This window comes from Lupinus angustifolius, chromosome LG19, assembly GCF_001865875.1.
Source record: "Lupinus angustifolius cultivar Tanjil chromosome LG19, LupAngTanjil_v1.0, whole genome shotgun sequence".
NCBI classification, from domain to species: Eukaryota; Viridiplantae; Streptophyta; class Magnoliopsida; order Fabales; family Fabaceae; genus Lupinus; species Lupinus angustifolius.
Genome location: NC_032027.1, coordinates 3,936,226 through 3,956,182, shown reverse-complemented (window position 1 = coordinate 3,956,182; position 19,957 = coordinate 3,936,226). Strand labels below are relative to the sequence as shown.

Below are 19,957 nucleotides of genomic sequence, written 5' to 3'. Positions count from 1 at the left end.
CAATTATATGTTCTACAACCACTCTTGTACAAAATGGGGATAATTATATAAGTGTTTTACCTTTTCTAGAATGTTATATTTTTGGCATCTTTTTTCTAATCTAATTTTACTATCAAAGATGTGAATCTGAAATGCAATATCAATCATCCGTGATACCAAATGTCATCTTAGTATTGAAAGAATTATAAGGAGTTGCCTAACGTAAAAAATATCACTATCCTAGAACATATTTGCGACTGTTGAATTTAGATCTAATTGCCATACTTTCTCAACGTTAATTTCAAGGTAAACAATTCTATCTCGCAATTCAAAATATGCTAACATTTCTAAAGCTTTACTATTTACCAAGCAAAATAAGTCGTTTCATTGACAAAAAAATAGTGAATAGATTGTAATCTTATCAAATTAATAAAACAATTTATTGATCCGTGTTGGTTGGTTAATTTGAATTATTGTTGGATCTCTTAAAACTATTGTAATATTGGCCCTTAATATAAGCTCGTTTAGTTAACCTCACATGCATGTGGTAAATTAAACACTTAACCTCATACACATGATCTTATTTTCTAGTCCAAAAGCAACTTACCTTACCTCATTCACATAATCTTATTTTCTAGTCCAAAAGCAACTTTTAAGTTGCAACCTCAAATGTTGTCTTCCTGTTAGTCACGACCGTTATCTAAGAGCACATCTTCTATCTCAAAAAGTGACACTTTATGTAACATTTTGATCAAAATCATATCTAACATTGTTATGGGATTAGTAATGGTTATTTGGTTAAGGTGATTACATATGTTAAACTCTGCAAACTGTGAGTGGTAGAGTCCAAGATTAAATAGTGAATGATTAGATAGATGAGATTGTCAAGTGAATTAACAGTGTCAGAGAAGTCTTTATAGGAATCCAACATAAGCTTCCTTGCAATTTTTAATCCTGCAAATGCAATAGCCCAAAAAGAAATTCAATAAAAACAAATCAAGACAAAATTAACAAGCAAGGAAAATGATGAATAACAGAAAATAAAATAAAAATTTAGTTAACTAGGACCTGTTGGCTCATGAGTATTTCCACTGCAACATTAAGATCGCCATCAGCAGCTGCAAGTGCCACTTCCACCTGGATCTGAAAACAGAGCACAACTAAGCATTAAAAAACAGAACTGAAATCTACATTTTATGCACATGCATCAGAAAGATACTTCACCACATGTGATGGTTGAGTTAATTTCTTATGGATATCACTTATCAAACAACACCATAACTGACCAGATTTCTGTTTAAGAATTAAAACCGCGATAATTAAGATAAAAAGTAAGTTGATGTATTAATTAGACCAAATATGAATAGAGAGAAGGACCCATAACGAGATCAAACAATGATAACTTTAAAAACTTGATCTCTTAAATGAGAAGTTCGTTCTCAGATGCAATGAACAAACAAGAAAGCTAAAAACTAAAATTCAAGTCATTTTGTTGTCCACTTCAAAGATATGAAAAATGATTTATACCCTATCAAACCCCATTGATACAAGTTTTTTAATTTCTTCTTCTGAAGCAACTGCACCCTGCATTCATAGGGAAGACAAACAATGAATACTAAAAAATAAAAATCCAGATGAACAAGATGAAAGCAACGAAGTTTCAACAAATGTAAAGTGAAGGAACCTGATGCGGTGGAACAACTGCAGTCGCTGTTGCTGCATTATCAGCCGAATGCCTAAATTGAATTAGAAAATTTGTTAACATCATTAATACACAGAAATGCAAGCTTCTGGGAAATACAAGTAATACTAAACTATCCTCCTATTAAAATGTAGCAATTTCACCTCAACTTATCAACCCATGTGAAAGATACTATGATATTAGTTATCATATCCATACTTTTTAGTTTCCATTCCAATAATGATAAAAAGGGGCTACTGTGTTCATTTGTGTAGAGAGGAGGGGATTATGTTATATATAGGCCAGCCATGTCCGCTAAACAGGTAACCCAGTATATTGATAATAACGGATAAGTTAAATTTAAGTGATGGTTAAAAAACAACATTATTAGAAGTATCAGTATGAGCATCCCATTAATGGACATTAGAGCAAAAAGACATGTGTACCATTTCTTACTCTAGAGATGTTATCAGCTTTTATGCTTAAAGTTAGACATATAATGTGAATATATATATATATATATATATATATATATGTGTGTGTGTGTGTGTGTGTAAAATAATTGTGGACATATAAGTTGAATTGTTTATGGAGTATTTTAGTTAAAATGCTTTTGATGTTAACATATATTTAAGCTAGACGTAAATTTAAAACGATTTAAATTTAAGATCATGTTACCCTTTTATTTGCTTAAATCAATCTAGAGGTCCTTGAACTAAAGGAGCGGCCAGTGCATGAGGCTCCCACTTAGTCGAATCTATGGAGTGTAGATGTATGCAGCCTTACTCCTTGCAAGGGGAGAGTCTGTTTCCAGGATTTGAACCCATGACCTTATGGTCATTAAGCAACAACCTTTAAAAAAATTCAAATAAGTTCTTAAAATTTTAAAAATTGTAATTGGGTGTTTGGAATTTTAAAACATTTGTGTTATGGTCCCTAAGGTAGAGTTTTGTTAGCAAATCATTTGTAGGTCTGACCAATCTGCCTTGGCTAGCTTTTATTATGTGTTTATGACATGCACACTTGATCCAATAATAGTTTAACTATCTAAGAATTATATAAGTTTATCATTTACTCAACCAAGCTCGTAGCAGACTTGTGTATGTTTGATTATCTATCAGAGAATAAAAACTTGACCTAGAAACCCTCCATTATCCGAATGGGAGGAAAATGTTGTGATCAGCATACTGAAATTTATAACAAGCGACCACCATAAGTAATCAATTATGCTCAAACCTATGTCCATACCTTCCACCTGATAATTGTTGGGTAGTGCTAAGAGTGGGTGAATCTAAAGGATGATTGGGACTGCTATTGTCCAAGAGTCTAGCTTGAAGATTTGAATCTGAATGAAGATCAGAAGCGATTTGACCTTGACCAGCACCAAGGGTCCTTCCCCTCCCAGGGAACCTACTGTCCTCATTTGGCTGCAAGGAAACACATAATACAATCAAATGTCAATAAATCATAGAGCAGAAAATGTATGTGAATAAAAAAATATGCATAATAATTTGCAATGAACAAATCATTTCAATTAAAGGCAGGGATAGCTTTCAACTTCTCAATTCAATTTGACATCAACCAAATTCAATGATTTGCTAACTACCGGTTATCACCAGATTCAAAGCCACTCAACAAACAGCCAGAAGTGGAAAGTAGACAGAAAGAATAATATCTTTTGTTAAATTAAACAAAGTTAAATCATGTTATGCAACATTTCATATTTCCAATAATGGAGTGAACTTCTGAAGAAAAAGAAGACGCCATTGGACAGCCCTATGGATGGTTGATGAATCTAAAAGATTCATCAACAAAGTTTAAAAAGATTCAGTTTCAAGCCAAACAATTAGTTCTCATAAAATAATTCATCCTTGGTTAAACAATCCTAAAGCTTGCAAGGTGCTTGTATCTCGAGAAAATCTCCTTCTGAAGAACTAGTAAGTAGTAACATAATAAAGGAGTAGGAACAACTAAGTTACCAAACCAGAGATAGGAGGTAAATCCCTAAATATAAGCCAGGCAAAAAATGACTATGGACAAGAGAACCTTTTGTATTACACCTATAATAACATGTAAACCACACAAGAATAATTAGCCATTGGATTTTTTTCAAATAATGCGCACGGCAACGAAGTCACACTAGCAAACATTCATAAATTTAACTTGACAATTTGACCAAAAGACCATACCATATTAGAGCTCAACATACTCTTGTCCTGAATATATGAATTGCACAATTTCATTGCAATTGCTAACATAATGACCAAAGTAACCAATGTCATGCCAACAAACACATACAAAATTATCTGAGTGTTCACCGGAGGCACTCACAAAATGAGATGATTCACATACCTGAGCAGACACTTCCCTTTGAGGCATAAATGATGATAGGTTTCTCCAGATATTTCCCGGAAGAATTCCACTGAACATGAAAACATAGATTTTAAATGTAGTTTAGAATACATCCACCGCTACTGGAAAGATTTAAAGTGAAAACTACAGTACTTACCTGGATGTTGAATTTTCGCTTGTGTGTGTAGGGATATAACCAGAAGGATTTCCGCCAGTACAAACAATAAATTTGGGACGTCTCACGCACGATGACTGGAAGTGATAAAGATAAACACATACACTAATAAAGGTCCATATATGAAAATAAATATGCACATATGTTAAAACAAAGAGAAAAGGATGTATGCACTGATAGTGTAAGTTTTTTACACTGTCACTGCGTCATCCACATTCATTTTCAATCATCATTGACTCTTAAAAGTAAAATAATACAAATGAATGGTGAATGATCTGTGTATAAATCTTTACAGTGTCTGTACATATACATTACACTCTAAAACAAAAGTATAAACATATAATGAATGTCTAGTTGATGTTTTTACCTTTTTTCCATATTCATTTTCAAATAAAGTAGCTACCAGGATATAATACAAAAGATACCTTTTAATATTCCAGTCAATATATCTTGTTCAGTATATCAATCCATTTTGTGAGTTCAATTAGCCGAAAATATGGGGAGAGCTATTCAAATAACAAACGTAAACACTCAAGTGGTTAATTGACAAGATATACAGTTAAGAATTTAACCTCTCTCTAAACATGATTAACTCCTTGAGTAGTTTATATTGCTTAAACATCTGAGTAAACCGATATTTTGGAAGTGAACTATTTTATTTTGATTAATTCCATATGATTTTTCACATCAGTTGACTAATCAAGTGAAGCATGTTCAGACAAACTCATCAAATGCCTCAAAATTATTTTTGATAGTAGTAGGGAAAAGGAAAAGAGTCATCAGACGAGAAAGGAAATTTTTCCTCAGTTCAAACATGTAAAAAAATCATGTACACACACATAAACTTGGCACAATGAAAAGATTGCCAGGTATACATTAACATAAAAGTTAAAACTACTTGTTACACAAACAGACAGCGGGAGGGGGATATAGACAGCGACCAATAATCAATGGAAATAAACACACATCTGACATAGATTTGACAGTCACCAACACACACAACTTAATATCATGTATCTTGCAATTACAATTTTCCCAAATTGTTACAATACCGAAGCCAAGTCCAGAAAGATACTTACAAGCCAGGAGGTGGATTCAATGGAAGAATAAAAAGATGTCCTGGGTATGAGGAAATTAAACAAGCCATATGTATCTGAAACATTATGCATAACATCATAAAGCCTGAGGTGAAATAGAAATCAAACAACAGAAAGAATGAAATCTGACAGACATGCAAACCCAGATAAGATGCCACAAAGGTGTCCAAGTAGTGAGACGTTTTGCATGAGAAGCTGGAACACTACCAACAAAAGGAACGGATACCTAAAACATAATATGCCCAATTATCATAAAAGAGAATCACCAAGAGGAAATAAATATTGTGAAAAACCGTACTCACCACTTAGCAGGCACATTAAACAATCCAAACACGCTGCAAAAACCATAGAATAAGTTAGTAAATTTGTGAACCCCTAAAGATTAGATGCAATGTAGCACATGTATCAAATGCATATTGTCTTCTCAGTAAAACAAGTGAAGGAACTGTTGCAGCATCAGTACTCAATTCTCCCACTTCAGAAATAACACTCTCAAAATAATCATTAGCATTAAACACGCTCTTTAACAATGTTACGAATTCAACATCCTTGAAAATCTTCAATGATGTGATTTCTGAGTGCTGATAGTATCTTAAAAAATGTAATTATTACTAAAATATAAATTATCTTTGCCCAATAATGATGAAGTCTCCCAGCAACATCAATATTTAGATAACCAACCTCCTGGATTGAGCTCCACTCAGACTTGTCTCTATAACAATCATCGAAAATAGAACTCCAGAGAAGCCTATTGCACACTCATTCATGAGGTTCTCATAGGGTTGAATAGGATTGTACGCCACCAGCAGTGCAATGAAAACATGGAATATTGCATTGCTTGTAGCCAACAAAATAGTGACATATAACAAGCGAACTGAGCCCATGATCCTCTCCAGCTCAGACCCCATGGGAACCAAAGCCATCATGTTAAAGAAAACATGAAGCAATGAACCATGGAAAAGAATGGAGGTATAAATCCTGTAAACTGCATTTTCAAAAATAAACCGAGTATGACTCAATCCAAACAGTTAACTATATCCACTGATCAAATATAAAAATAAAAATAAAAACAGACCTTGAAACCGAGATATAACAGCAGACGGCAAGAAGCAAACCTCGGCGAAGGAATCATATCCAACCAAAAGACAAACCAAGTAAATAATTCCACAAACAACCACCACAGCAGAAGTGAGGAATGGAATGTTTTCCCACCACTGATTTACTCTAGTAGACAACCCTGCCTGTGTCAAGTATGCCATCGAGAAAAAATTAATCAGAAATCAGCACAACACTTGAAGGCAAATCTCTATGTAACCCAACAACATCTAAGCCTTTTCAGATCAAATGGCACCATAATGTCCTATCACAAATCATGTCTTCAAATAAAAACCATTTTAACCTAAATCCTTGTCAACGATTTCGCCTCAAAATGCTAAATCTCTGTCTAACCGCTCTACAAAAAAAAACTAATAGATTTTGCCAATCCAGAACAAAAAAATAGAAAGTGAACTCATAAAATAGCTTAATTTCATAATTTGCCCTAATTTTCAGAGCTTTCAAGTTTTCTTTAAACCAAATCACACAGTACACAAAATAACTGGATAATAAATGAATCTATCGGATCTCGACCGAAACATGGAAAAATCAAGCTTAATAATAATCAGAAAAGCTACGAAATGTTAAGTATAGCTTTAAATGAAGTGTGTTGGTACTCATAACTTAAAAATTGAAGATGAATTTAAAAAATGAATCATGAGAGAGAGAATTGAAGAATTAACCTCGGTAACGATATCAGGTCTCATGTTTATGGCTCTGAATAACACTTTACGGATTTGGAATTTTCGAAATTGAATTCGATTAAACGCTGATTGAGTTTGTTTTCGAATTCTGATTCAAAAAACAGTGAAGTCGTGAATGTGTGTGCCTTTCTCAGTTCTCAATTCTCACCAACTCGTGCTTTCGTATGCTTCTAATCAAACCGTGCAAAATAAATTATTCAAATGTACTAATTCAACCATTTAAGCCTTGTAATGAATTAATCTCACTATCTTATCTTCTCACTGTTACTCTTAATAAAGTATTATTTAAAAAAGTTAATTTTTTAATCTTTTTGATCGATTTGGTGATTTAATATTAGATCATCGTCTTATTAATATATTTTTAAAAGTAATTTGTAAAAACATATATTTTCATCTTAATTTGGTACTAAGTTTATTTTTGTTTTGATTCTATCAGTAGATTGTGAAAAAGGATTTACAATATCCCTATATTAATATCTACAATTAAAATTTACTTAAAAGTACTTTTCAGAAGAAAAAATGAAAACTTTCAAAAACGTACTTGAAAACAAAAAAAACTATAGAAAATGAATTAAGTAATCTGAAAAGATTATTTTTGAAAGTTTGCTTTTCATAGACAATACATTTTACAATTATTTAACACTGAGTTTAATTGTAATGCAAAGCTTGTATATTAGCTTTTTACACAAAACTAATTATTTATTTGCATATCATCGAAAATACAAGAATATCATTGAAATATAAGACTAAACTAATAATAATTCTTGTACCAAAAAATATATCATCGAAATATTGACTTAAGTTTTAAATTAAGGTTGTAATTATGTTGTATGTGTTAATCAAATTTACATCATTAAGATTAGTGGTCGGAGAAGATATTATTTCCTCATACTAGAAGATAATTTATTCTCTTATTAAGATTGTAATGGAAAATGTGATTTCAAACCCTACGTAAACTCTAACCTCATGACTTTTTAGTATATAATCATAGAAGAGGAATCAACTTACTTAAATAATAAGTTTTTTAAACTTATTTCTCATTCTAAATATCATTAATTCTAAAAAAATCCAATAGTTAAATTTACTTCTGATTAAACTTACTTTTCATTCTAAAACATATAAAACATCCCCCCTCATAATCATAATTCATATCCCAAAGATCTAAAACATTAATGATTATCACTATTGGAGTAGTTGGTGGAAACACTTTACTAGGCCCTTACATTATTTTTTGATTAATATTGACTTGTTAAAAACTTTGTTACATGTCCTACAAATTTCCAATACCCAACAACAAAATTATATTCATCAATCACTATAAAAAAAAAGGTACGAGGATCAAGAAGGGATGGAGAACGAAAAATAAATCAAGTTAAGTCTCTTAATCGGAAGTGTGAAAATTATAGATAATATAAGACTAAAATAATAATAATACAATAATAGTGTTTTACCCTCACTTTAAAAAACTAATTAAAGATGAAAAATTGATAAGAATTTAATTATAAAAATTTACTATATATAGATACTTAATATTTATATCCAAAAAAAACACTAAATTTGGGGAACCACGAAAACAGGCATTTGAAGGGTTTTAGAAGGCTATAAAAAACCTTCAAAACCTTTCCCTCAACTTCCAAACAAGAGACTCTATCCAAAACTATGCATTCCCTTTCCTCCTCCAAACCAAGTCTCCGAAACATAACCTTCAATTCAAAACTTCCAACATGTGAATATAAACGATAAATTAATCAAAATTCATTTCAATCTTGAAGCTTAAACTGGAAACATCAAAACTCTCAAGTCATCATACCAATAGAAAATAGATCCATGACAGCAATACCAGATGCTAGATAACCTTTAGCATTCACTAACTGCAACAAAATTCAAGACATGTTTTGACTAAATTTTGGAAACAAACTAATAAAGCCTAGAATCTAGCGCAACCTTCTTGCCTCCCTCTCAGACTCAAGAAGGGTGAGAAAATCTCCTTCTCTCACTGGTCCTTTCACATTCCTCATAATCAGACGGTTCTGATCATCCAAAAATTTCACCCTGACCTGGGTCACCTGTCCTCTAGATCCAGTTCGACCGATGACTTTGACAACAACAGCATGCTTAACCGCAGACTCCATACTGTTCAAACAAACAACCAATAGTTACTTGATGAAATAGATAAGTATACGGGTTTGAGTGATAGACTTGTCAATATGAATGAGAAAAAAAAAAAATGCGCGATATAAGTGGACATTTAAACAAACCCAAAAGCTAGCACTATGGATCACCAACTTTCAACTTCCAGTAAAAATTCTAACAATGGAAAATTTAATATCCATATTCACACAAAACAAAAACCAAGTTCATTGTGATTATGTTAGAATTTAAGGTCAATATTGATTCAACTCAGCCACTAACTTCGCTTCAAATTGGCCTATAAGTGATTATCAATCATGGCATGCATAATATGAAAAACTTAGTTTAAACAAAACTTGTGAAGTCATTTCAATTGTAACTATAATGCAATAAAAAATTTAAGAACATACTTTAAAGATCACAATTGATGATATTTAAAACAATATGCAGTCACCAAATTGCTAAATAGCATACATGATGTTTAATGCAAATATATTAAACATGTCGAATTTCCAAATGAAAATTTATAAGAAACACAGTTTAAATCCAATATATTATGACGAAATTAACATGTCCAAATATGTTTAATGCAGCAGAGCTACACTATATAAGATTAAAAGTGTCTATAAAAATTAATTTACAATTTCAGCTACAGCTATAGGATCAAAATCAGGAAGAACAAGCTTAACAGGATCACCAGAACCACCTCAAATTTCATGCAATCTTAAAAAGCAACTATTTACTATAAAGCATCAAAACATAAAAATCCTAATTCTTAAGAAGACAAAAGTTTGGGCGAAATTAAAACCATCATTGTACAAGATCGGCGAATGAGCATGGTGAAAAAGGGTGGAATCATTATGAAAGCTAAAATAACACAACAGTGGCTGAATTACAATTGAACGTAAAAATAATTAATCAAAGAACGAGGATATATGATGCAATTGGAATGAATAGAGCAATGAAGTTGATTCGAACCTGAGCTGATGAAAGAAGAATCAAGGGTTAGGTACGGCTTCGACTTTCCGCTAATGAACGAGAATGCTGAGAAGAAAAACCCTAGTTTTCAGAGAATTTATAGTCACTTAGGTTTCGGGAAATTACCATTCTACCCACAAGTTTTTTTGCACATGTTTTTTTTTCTTCAATTTTTTATTTTCTGTTTATTATTTTTTGGTCCTTCTTCAGTTCTTCTTTCACCCTGACCTGGGTCACCTGTCCTCTAGATCCAGTTCGACCGATGACTTTGACAACAACAGCATGCTTAACCGCAGACTCCATACTGTTCAAACAAACAACCAATAGTTACTTGATGAAATAGATAAGTATACGGGTTTGAGTGATAGACTTGTCAATATGAATGAGAAAAAAAAAAAATGCGCGATATAAGTGGACATTTAAACAAACCCAAAAGCTAGCACTATGGATCACCAACTTTCAACTTCCAGTAAAAATTCTAACAATGGAAAATTTAATATCCATATTCACACAAAACAAAAACCAAGTTCATTGTGATTATGTTAGAATTTAAGGTCAATATTGATTCAACTCAGCCACTAACTTCGCTTCAAATTGGCCTATAAGTGATTATCAATCATGGCATGCATAATATGAAAAACTTAGTTTAAACAAAACTTGTGAAGTCATTTCAATTGTAACTATAATGCAATAAAAAATTTAAGAACATACTTTAAAGATCACAATTGATGATATTTAAAACAATATGCAGTCACCAAATTGCTAAATAGCATACATGATGTTTAATGCAAATATATTAAACATGTCGAATTTCCAAATGAAAATTTATAAGAAACACAGTTTAAATCCAATATATTATGACGAAATTAACATGTCCAAATATGTTTAATGCAGCAGAGCTACACTATATAAGATTAAAAGTGTCTATAAAAATTAATTTACAATTTCAGCTACAGCTATAGGATCAAAATCAGGAAGAACAAGCTTAACAGGATCACCAGAACCACCTCAAATTTCATGCAATCTTAAAAAGCAACTATTTACTATAAAGCATCAAAACATAAAAATCCTAATTCTTAAGAAGACAAAAGTTTGGGCGAAATTAAAACCATCATTGTACAAGATCGGCGAATGAGCATGGTGAAAAAGGGTGGAATCATTATGAAAGCTAAAATAACACAACAGTGGCTGAATTACAATTGAACGTAAAAATAATTAATCAAAGAACGAGGATATATGATGCAATTGGAATGAATAGAGCAATGAAGTTGATTCGAACCTGAGCTGATGAAAGAAGAATCAAGGGTTAGGTACGGCTTCGACTTTCCGCTAATGAACGAGAATGCTGAGAAGAAAAACCCTAGTTTTCAGAGAATTTATAGTCACTTAGGTTTCGGGAAATTACCATTCTACCCACAAGTTTTTTTGCACATGTTTTTTTTTCTTCAATTTTTTATTTTCTGTTTATTATTTTTTGGTCCTTCTTCAGTTCTTCTTGTATGTTTTATATTAAAATTTTAAATAATTCCGTATGATTTAAATTTTTAATTAAACTTTCATGCTTTTAAAAAATTAAATAAGGCCTTATAATTCAAAAGTTATTTTTGTAAAAAAAATGATATATATTTCTATTGATTATTGTGTCAATTGAGACATAAATAAAGATTTGTGAATACATACTTGTTCAAAAATTAAATAAAATTGAAGTAGACTAAAAGTATCTTTTTTATTTTCAATTTTTATTGGTAATGAGAAAGATAAAAAAACATTATATTAAAGACTAGGTAATATGTTTGATTAAAGTTGTACTTATTTGATTCTTTTAAATAATATTCTAGTTTGAGTTTTATATGAAAGAACATTCTATATGGATAGTTAGTCTTGTTACATTATAGATATTTCACATTAGAGCTCGAACCAGAGTTTAATTTGGTCTCTGTTCGATAAAGATTTGTTCGGTTCAAAACTCGACTCGAGTTTGAATCGAGTTGTGTTTCTAGTAGTGGTAAGCATGGTTTGGGTAAGGTTTATCCTTTACCCGTTCCTAAATGTTGGTCGGACCATTTTTATGAAGTCAATCCTGACCATAGACCTAAAGCTAACCATATTCTTAATATCAATTGAGTCTACCTTTAAACCTGAACTCAACCTATATTTGATTAAATATAATGCATATCACTTTTAGATAAGTATTCTCAATATTATTTATTATATGACTATATAATTTATGATATACATTGTTAGATGAAAAAATTATAGAATTAATAATATTGATGTTGAAAGTTGTGCTACTAATCACTATGATTGGGTGAATTTGTAGGAGGATGTCGAGGATAGTATTTCTCATTCTTTATTTTTACTTTTACACATTGGCACTGCATATGGTATTTTCACATTCACTTCTGTCATCCTTAATTCCATTCCAAAATCAGGTGCTTATTATTTACATTACACCTATGTTAATCCAATCAATGTATTTCTTGTTAGATGATAGAAATTAATTAGAATAGTTGAGTTTATTCAAATGTGAATTCTTACATTAGATATGCGGGGAGGACTGAAATAATTTAAAAGTAGAAAACACCTATAAAACTAATGTCTTAAGGTTTTGGTTCAAGACGTGTTGTTTCACTTGCGGCTCTTCACTCTTCCTATACCCCATAACAATAGAACTCCCTAATGATTGGAGGCTACTCAGTAAATCCAATAAGAACTGTCCCAAAAATTAAGGTGGTAGTGATAAATAAGTTAAGTGTGTTCCTTCATCTAGTTTCACCTTTTTATTTCCCCATTGTATCATCATATGAGATGGATAGACCCTATACTTACTTGGATGACACATATAGATGTCCATTATTCATTTTTAATCATCATTGACTCTTAAATAAAAGTTATTTAAATGAATGATAGATGATGAATCGACTGTATATAAATCTTTATACTATCAGTGCATAGATATTACACTCAAAGTAATGAGCAACCCCACAGAATTATTTTTTGCCACATGACTGTCCTACATAATACATATCATTAATGATTTACAAATGGTTATTGTTTCAGTTTGGAAATTGGATGTAAGAACATTATCTGACACTTTCTTACAGGACATACAAATTCTTATGTTTCTCATTCACACAAGACCTACAAAAACTATATGGATAGTAAAACAATGTCATCAAATTGCAAAACAATGTCTGCTAAGAGTTTTCCACCCCAACAGAATTAACAAATAGCATTATTAGTTCATAACCTACCCCTTGCTGAATGTGGTGGATTATTCGGGCCGAACCGAAGCGGCGATGGGATCCTAGGAGATGGAGCAGTAGTTCTTGTTCTTGGAGACAAATTTTGATGCTCCAGTATTCTAAACTGAAGCTCTGGAGGGTAGTCTCTTAAGCAACCAATCCTAGGACCAGCACCTGTTGTCCATCTGGTACTTAAGTGATAAGCCAACTGATATGACTTCATTCCTTTGTGTGAATCTATCCTCTTCATTATATATTCCTTCGGAATCGGATTTTGTCCTTCTTCCGCTTGATCCTCAACAAACAAATTTGATTTCGGAACCATAAAATCCTCCTCATCGATTAACGATTCTTCTGCTGTTTCGTAACCACATTCTGATGCAAAATCTGGAGAAGGAACATCACAATTTGGTGGATGTGCTTGTTTCACTCCAAAAATGTCAAAAATATTGTCTCTTTTTGGTATTTCAAGCCTTGGTATATTTAATCCTACTCTGGATAATCTTGACAAGGGTGGATCAGAATTTGGCTTAGCATCACAATCCTCATTTCTCAAGTCAGTTAGCACTTGGGAAAGTGTGCTGGAACTTTTGGTTTCAAAGTTTTCAGCTAATTCTGTCTCTGAAGGATCGCCTCGGAAGAGAATATCCTTGTTCATTTTGGCTATATCTTCTTCATCTTCCCTTGGACTTTTCTGAAAATAATGAAGATTGAAGGTTAGCATTTCAGAGAAAAAAGAAAGTATGCTGACAACTCATGCAAATTTTCTATGCATGATGACATGCCTATTGGGATCATAATCTATCTGTTTAATTATCTCTTCTCCTTCCATGTAATCCGTGAATCAAATTTTGCACTACATTGACAGATGCTATCTTATACCGAAACAATAGTTTTGCCTCTCTTTACCTTTACATCTGCAAGATTCACATTATGCGCCTTAAGAAATGACATGAATTCCTCGAAATTTTCTTGTGTTGGGAGATAATGTCCGCTGTGAGGCCAAACTGCCTTTCATTTTGAAAAGGTTTACTGTCAGTATGGCCAAAAAAAGGCAAATGGAAAGTATAGGAATACAATGATTTAATCTATTATGGAAATGTTGGGTTTTCTTTACTTTTTATACCTTAAGAAGACCATCTTCTACCACTAATCTACCAGCAGATAATGTTGCTCCACCTGCCAAGAAGCTTGAATGTTGAAATGTACCCTTGTTCTTCTGCCCAATATACAAAGTCTTGGATGTGCTAAGTACAAAAATCCATTTAGCATCTCCTGTTGTGTGAATAGGTTCCCCACTTTCCTTGTAGAAGAGTCTCCTATTCTCAATAATTACTTCATAGACCTTTCTTTCTGCCTGCAAAAGAGACAACTTTTAAAATTGCCCTATTGGTCACTAAACAGCAACATTACCGTTATGCCGAGACTCATCCTCAACGATATTTATAGATGAAAAAGTTAATTAGAGATAGTAAAAGGGTAAGAAAAACTCACTGGACCAAGATACTTGATGCACTGCTGCTGAAGCTTTGATCTAGGACATCTCTCATGACAGACTTCCTTGCCTTCCCCAATATCAAGCCTACAATCAAGAACATTGATAAATATACATTAGCTTGTTGGAAAGATAGTTAGCTTTCAAACAGAAACATATCTATTTATTGCGCTTTTAATCTTACCAATAGAAGAAAGGTTGATTGCTGTCACAGCGGAGCCATTTAACATAGTAGAATTGAAGGTTATGGCCATAGCGATGACGAGGGTCAATCTGTTCAAATTGACAATCGATTAGAGAAACTAGCAAGAGCAGCCAAAACACTTTTCCTATCAGGTAAAGTCGTCGACTATATGAATCCAGAGATAACAGTATGTTCTATAAAAACCAAATCTTTTGATAGGCTTAGAGAAACAAAGAGTTTAGTTAAAATATATCACTTGGTGAGAGACTTACTGCCTCGAGCCAGTGCTGCAAAGCAAGTTTCCGAGCTTTCTCATCCTTAGATAGACCCTTTCCAACCTATCGAATTAAAAAGAGAGAGGAATAACTTAGAAGTTTAAAGTTTAAACCACAACAATAACATATTATAGCACAAGCAATATGTGTTAGAACTTACCTTGGCAACTCTGGTTCTTGCCCTAGACCAACGTGAAAGTGCAGTCTCTGGCTTTTCCATGTCAAAAAATGATATAGAACTCCGCTTTAGTTCAGCAAAATCCAAAAGCTTCCACCTACAAGAGTTTTGTGTTAATGTATATATACTGACATACACAAGAATATAACTCTCAGATGTTTGATACAGAGTTGACAGGGATGAGAGATATAAAATCCCTTGTTTTCTTTCTTTCTTTTCCATCCTTTAGAGTTAGAACTTTCCAGTTATTGCATTTTTATGAGATCATTCAAAGTAAGGCTTAAAACATCTGAAGTAAAACAACCACCTCCATATACCAAAGTTGATTAATTGTTTTGAAAGTGGTTTACTGTCCCTCCCAACAAGTGTCGTTCCCTGGAATCGAACACTTGACCCTTTGGTCTTTCTGGGGATATAGCGAGGCCTTACACCACTAAACCAACGCGTTGTTGGTTTTGGAAATGAGAGATGACTAAGCAATTTGTTAGCAATTTTAAAAAACTAACCATCTCTGCTCTGCAAGAACTGCACAATCTGCAAGTTGCCTCCTTGTTCTGAAACTTTTGTAAACTTTCTGCAACTTCAGTGCAGCTTGATCTCTTTCATTCTGTGGGACTGGTGAATGAAAGCTCTTTTCGGACAAGTTACTATATGTTCTTGACAAATCATCAGAAGTGCACATTTTCTTTGTGCCTATTGGTTTACCAAGTAAGTGATTCTCCATGTCTGCTATGGGAGACTTGAAAGAGAGTATGGTGTCCAATTCCCTCCCATTAAAGGTAAGAGATTCTTCAAATATCATTTTCCCTGCACTGTATGATTTGTTTATAGCAAGTTAATTATGAGTCGCAACAAAACTTGTGGGGTTCAGGTAGATAGTAAATAGGACAAAAAATTAACAAAAAAAGGTTTGAGGATGTTTGGCAAATGCACGTGAATCTCGCACTAATGTGTCCCTTCACGCAAGAGCGCTTTGGACTTTTAGCGTGAATCATACAAAGGTTCATCTTTGCCACGTTGTGAAATCCTACTTTGATTTAGACGAAGGAGAGTGGCAAGGCTCAAAATCTAAACCATTAGCTCAAGGAGAGTTTGATATCATGTCGTGTAATCGTCTCTCCTAAAAGGTTAAACTGTTACGTGAAAATACATGAATGATTTTATACATGCATAAGGTTGAGATCTATGCCTAGCTTTATATGATGAAGGCATTAGGACTGGTCTCAATGCTTCACCTACAAAGGCTTATGAATATTTTCTTAGACACTCAACATTCTTGGTAATTCATAAAAGAGAAAGGAAACTGGTTCACAAATGGAATTAACAACAACCAAGTCTTTATCGCACTATGTGGGTCAATTATCACAAATGGAATTAACTTCCGAAAAATTTATTTGCTTTCAGAAATCTGCAGAGAATGAGGGCACAGAAGACATTATGTCTTGACGAAATTACTGGCCTGGTGAACTCATTCAGAGGAGCACGTCATATTTGCTGTCTCAAAAAGTATTTTGATGTCTCAGAAAGAAAAGGCCAAAGCTATAGAATTATACCAAATTACCAATAAAGGCAACAAATTGAAATAAATTTTACCATATATCCCATGAAACTATAGCTGATTTAACAATTTGATACAGAAAGGTCCTTGGCAGCTTTTGCAGTATAAGATACCATAATTTTAAATTGCAGAACCCACATTTGTAATTATCAATACAAGAAAACTAATGCTTGGAAAAAAGTTATATCAGAAATTTCATCCTACACTGCAAAATTTATAAGACATTGTTTATGTTGGGGTAAATTATGAAACCCATTAACCATTTCCCCAACATTGCATATCTCAATCATAAGCACCAGAAATTGATCATGCTATGCATTTCTAGGAAATAAAACAAAAATCTACAGCAACAAGTAATAAAGATGCTACATGTTACCTTACACTAGCAATAATAATAATAATAATAATAATGTTACCCTATATTGTGTTTGTGTGTGAGAGAAATCAAACAAGGGGCATGTACCCTACAAACCTTAAAATGAAAGTGGCACAAATCAAACAAGGGGCAACTACCAAACAATGTTGGAGGGAATGAGGGATGAGGTGGTTTTTAAGGAGACTTTAGAAAGGGTTACAGGGTGGCTTAGTCAAAGAGGGGTGTCTCTTTTGCAAAGTTTGATGATACCTTCAATATGTTGGTTGTTTTGCTATTTTTGGAACACCCTTTTATAAGGAATGGAGTTCAATGATAATTGATAAGGAACATGGTGCAACCTTGGAAGTTGTTCAAAAAATCAAAACATAAAAGTCATATTTGTTATAAAAAATGTTTTTTTTTTTCATTACCATCAACTAAATATTCTTTAAAATAGATGTAGGCCCACTAAAATGAGAATTAAACTAAAAAGAGTAAATTATACGTCCCACGTTTTATTAAAATTGTTCAAACTATACTTCCAGTTTTTACACATAGAAAAAACTCCTAATTTTTATACATACATTATAACATGCAATGACTTACTCATGTATGAGAAATAAGTGTGATTTTGTAAACAAAAAGAATAATAAGTGCAATTAAGTTAAACAAAATATAATATAGTGTAGAGAGAAGAAGTCCAAATAGTATATGAATCAATACATTTTCATTATTTTGATTTCATTACAAGATGGATAAGTAATTCTAAATATATGATAGTTTGAACAATATAAACTTTTTTCAAACACAAAAAGTAAGCTATTATTTTGTCTTACCTCCGCTTTCAAATGAAAATCATACATGTTGTAAAAGATTTTATCTTATGCAATTCAGAATTCTTTTCCACATTGTCATTTTAGGATATGACTATTAATACTCTAAAATGTTTATTCACATTCATATTTATTATTCATAAACCAATGAGTGTTGATTCAAATGATACGTGTTTGATTTTTCTTAAGCAAAGTTTTAAGTTCGAGTCTTGTGGATGAAAAAATATCCACTGAGAGAGTTAGTCTCACATATCTATAGATGTTCCCAGCTCAGACAATATTACATTCTGTACGAGAATTCATGTGTAAAACCAAAAAATATTTAATATTCATAATTTTTGTTTTTTTAATTTAAAACAAACTATAATTCGGTTAAAATGAATAGACCTTCATGAGTTTCACCCACACCCACACCCACACCCACCATCTCATGTACAAGCAGGGACGGTGCCACCCTCAGCTCGTTTACACACATGGATTTTTTGAAAAAATATGTATACCTTGTAATTCTATAAGTGGAAGGTATATTTTTTTGGCTTAATTCTTATTGGTTGAAAAAATTATATAAATTAAAAATATAATTATTAAATATTTTTCTGATCAATCATACCTTTCGACACATAGAATGTCACAAACTAGCAAGACAATAGATCTGCTCCCATTTTTTTGTAATTGACATGACATATTTCGTGACAAACAAATAATTATTATTGTATTGAATTTTTTATACTATTAAATATTATTGTTGTAAGTATATAGCTTAAGGAACTTCATAATCATTTCTCGGAGACAAATATTCAGCTACTTTTTTATATGTATTGTTTAAGTCCAATGAATTTGTTCTAAGTTTTAATATGGTAAAACTAATTAAATTTCCAAAGTTTTACCATATGATTTTTGTTCAATTGGTTCACGATGATTGATAATCAACTTGAGAGTTGTATCATTGCTATTCGTAACACAAGTGAAATTGCTTCTTTGAGAGTGAAAGACACATCTTTACTCATTAGTTTATCTTTTTTGAAGTTATTAATGATTTTACATGTTATCACATCAACGTAAAAAAAGTCTTTTCAAATGTGAAGATTGTGAAAAATATATTGCATAATCAAATGAGACATATATGGAGGAATGATTGTCCAATGACTTATATTGAGCGATAAATATTCAATAATATTAACGAGTTGGTCATTTAATGATTTCAAAATATGAAGTCGTGTAGATATCAATTATAAAATATTAATTTATTTAATTTAATGTGTTTATCTTTTTATATATGATTATATTTATTTATTTTAATTTTGATTAGATACATATTTTTAGCTTGCAAATTTTGTATTATCAATTTGGTACCTGAAAAATTCAAAATGGTCCACAAAATATCAAACGTGGGTCAAGTTGGTATTTTAGCATTTTTTGACATGATATAGAGATTATGTGACTTACATTCACGATATTTAAATACTAGTTTTAATTTTACTTTTTTAGAGACCAATTTAACACATACATAATTTTTTAAGGAACAAAATAAATATTTACACTTTAATTTAATATATATCGTACACCCTACTTCAAAATGTTAGAAGTTAGTGTGTGTAATACAACTTTGAATGTAAAAAGGTAGGTACTTTTAAAGTAAATTG

General features: G+C 32.0%; 2 protein-coding genes and 1 long non-coding RNA gene across 3 annotated transcripts; all 3 read right to left on the bottom strand.

Annotated features, from left to right (window-relative positions):
* Positions 759-7,266, bottom strand: LOC109334754 (rhomboid-like protein 15). Its single transcript, XM_019570682.1, has 13 exons — positions 7,063-7,266; positions 6,360-6,525; positions 5,966-6,269; positions 5,587-5,619; positions 5,419-5,510; positions 5,267-5,340; positions 4,170-4,264; positions 4,013-4,082; positions 2,909-3,087; positions 1,664-1,715; positions 1,507-1,563; positions 1,048-1,122; positions 759-933 (listed from the first exon to the last, which is right to left on the bottom strand). The coding sequence occupies exons 1-13, from the start codon at positions 7,084-7,086 to the stop codon at positions 928-930; spliced, it is 1,227 nt and encodes a 408-aa protein (XP_019426227.1). The 5' UTR covers positions 7,087-7,266; the 3' UTR covers positions 759-927.
* LOC109334925 lies at positions 8,813-10,303 on the bottom strand. Its single transcript, XR_002106159.1, has 2 exons — positions 10,192-10,303; positions 8,813-9,216 (listed from the first exon to the last, which is right to left on the bottom strand). It is a non-coding gene; the product is annotated as an uncharacterized LOC109334925 (long non-coding RNA).
* On the bottom strand, positions 13,191-16,505 carry LOC109334227 (IQ domain-containing protein IQM6-like). Its single transcript, XM_019569866.1, has 8 exons — positions 16,075-16,505; positions 15,551-15,665; positions 15,388-15,453; positions 15,116-15,204; positions 14,931-15,018; positions 14,563-14,793; positions 14,346-14,447; positions 13,191-14,130 (listed from the first exon to the last, which is right to left on the bottom strand). The coding sequence occupies exons 1-8, from the start codon at positions 16,368-16,370 to the stop codon at positions 13,435-13,437; spliced, it is 1,683 nt and encodes a 560-aa protein (XP_019425411.1). The 5' UTR covers positions 16,371-16,505; the 3' UTR covers positions 13,191-13,434.

Excerpts from the sequence above, each read along its gene's own strand:
- LOC109334754 (XM_019570682.1), bottom strand. The coding sequence starts at position 7,086 with ATGAGACCTGATATCGTTACCGAG. Across the intron at positions 4,265-5,266 it reads TTGAATCCACCTCCTGGCTT|TCATCGTGCGTGAGACGTCC; the intron begins GTAAGTATCTTT and ends TATCACTTCCAG. Across the intron at positions 1,716-2,908 it reads CAACAATTATCAGGTGGAAG|GCATTCGGCTGATAATGCAG; the intron begins GTATGGACATAG and ends AATTCAATTTAG.
- LOC109334227 (XM_019569866.1), bottom strand. The coding sequence starts at position 16,370 with ATGATATTTGAAGAATCTCTTACCTTTAATGGGAGGGAATTGGACACC. Across the intron at positions 15,454-15,550 it reads CAAGAACCAGAGTTGCCAAG|GTTGGAAAGGGTCTATCTAA; the intron begins GTAAGTTCTAAC and ends TTAATTCGATAG. Across the intron at positions 14,448-14,562 it reads TAGAAGATGGTCTTCTTAAG|GCAGTTTGGCCTCACAGCGG; the intron begins GTATAAAAAGTA and ends TCAAAATGAAAG.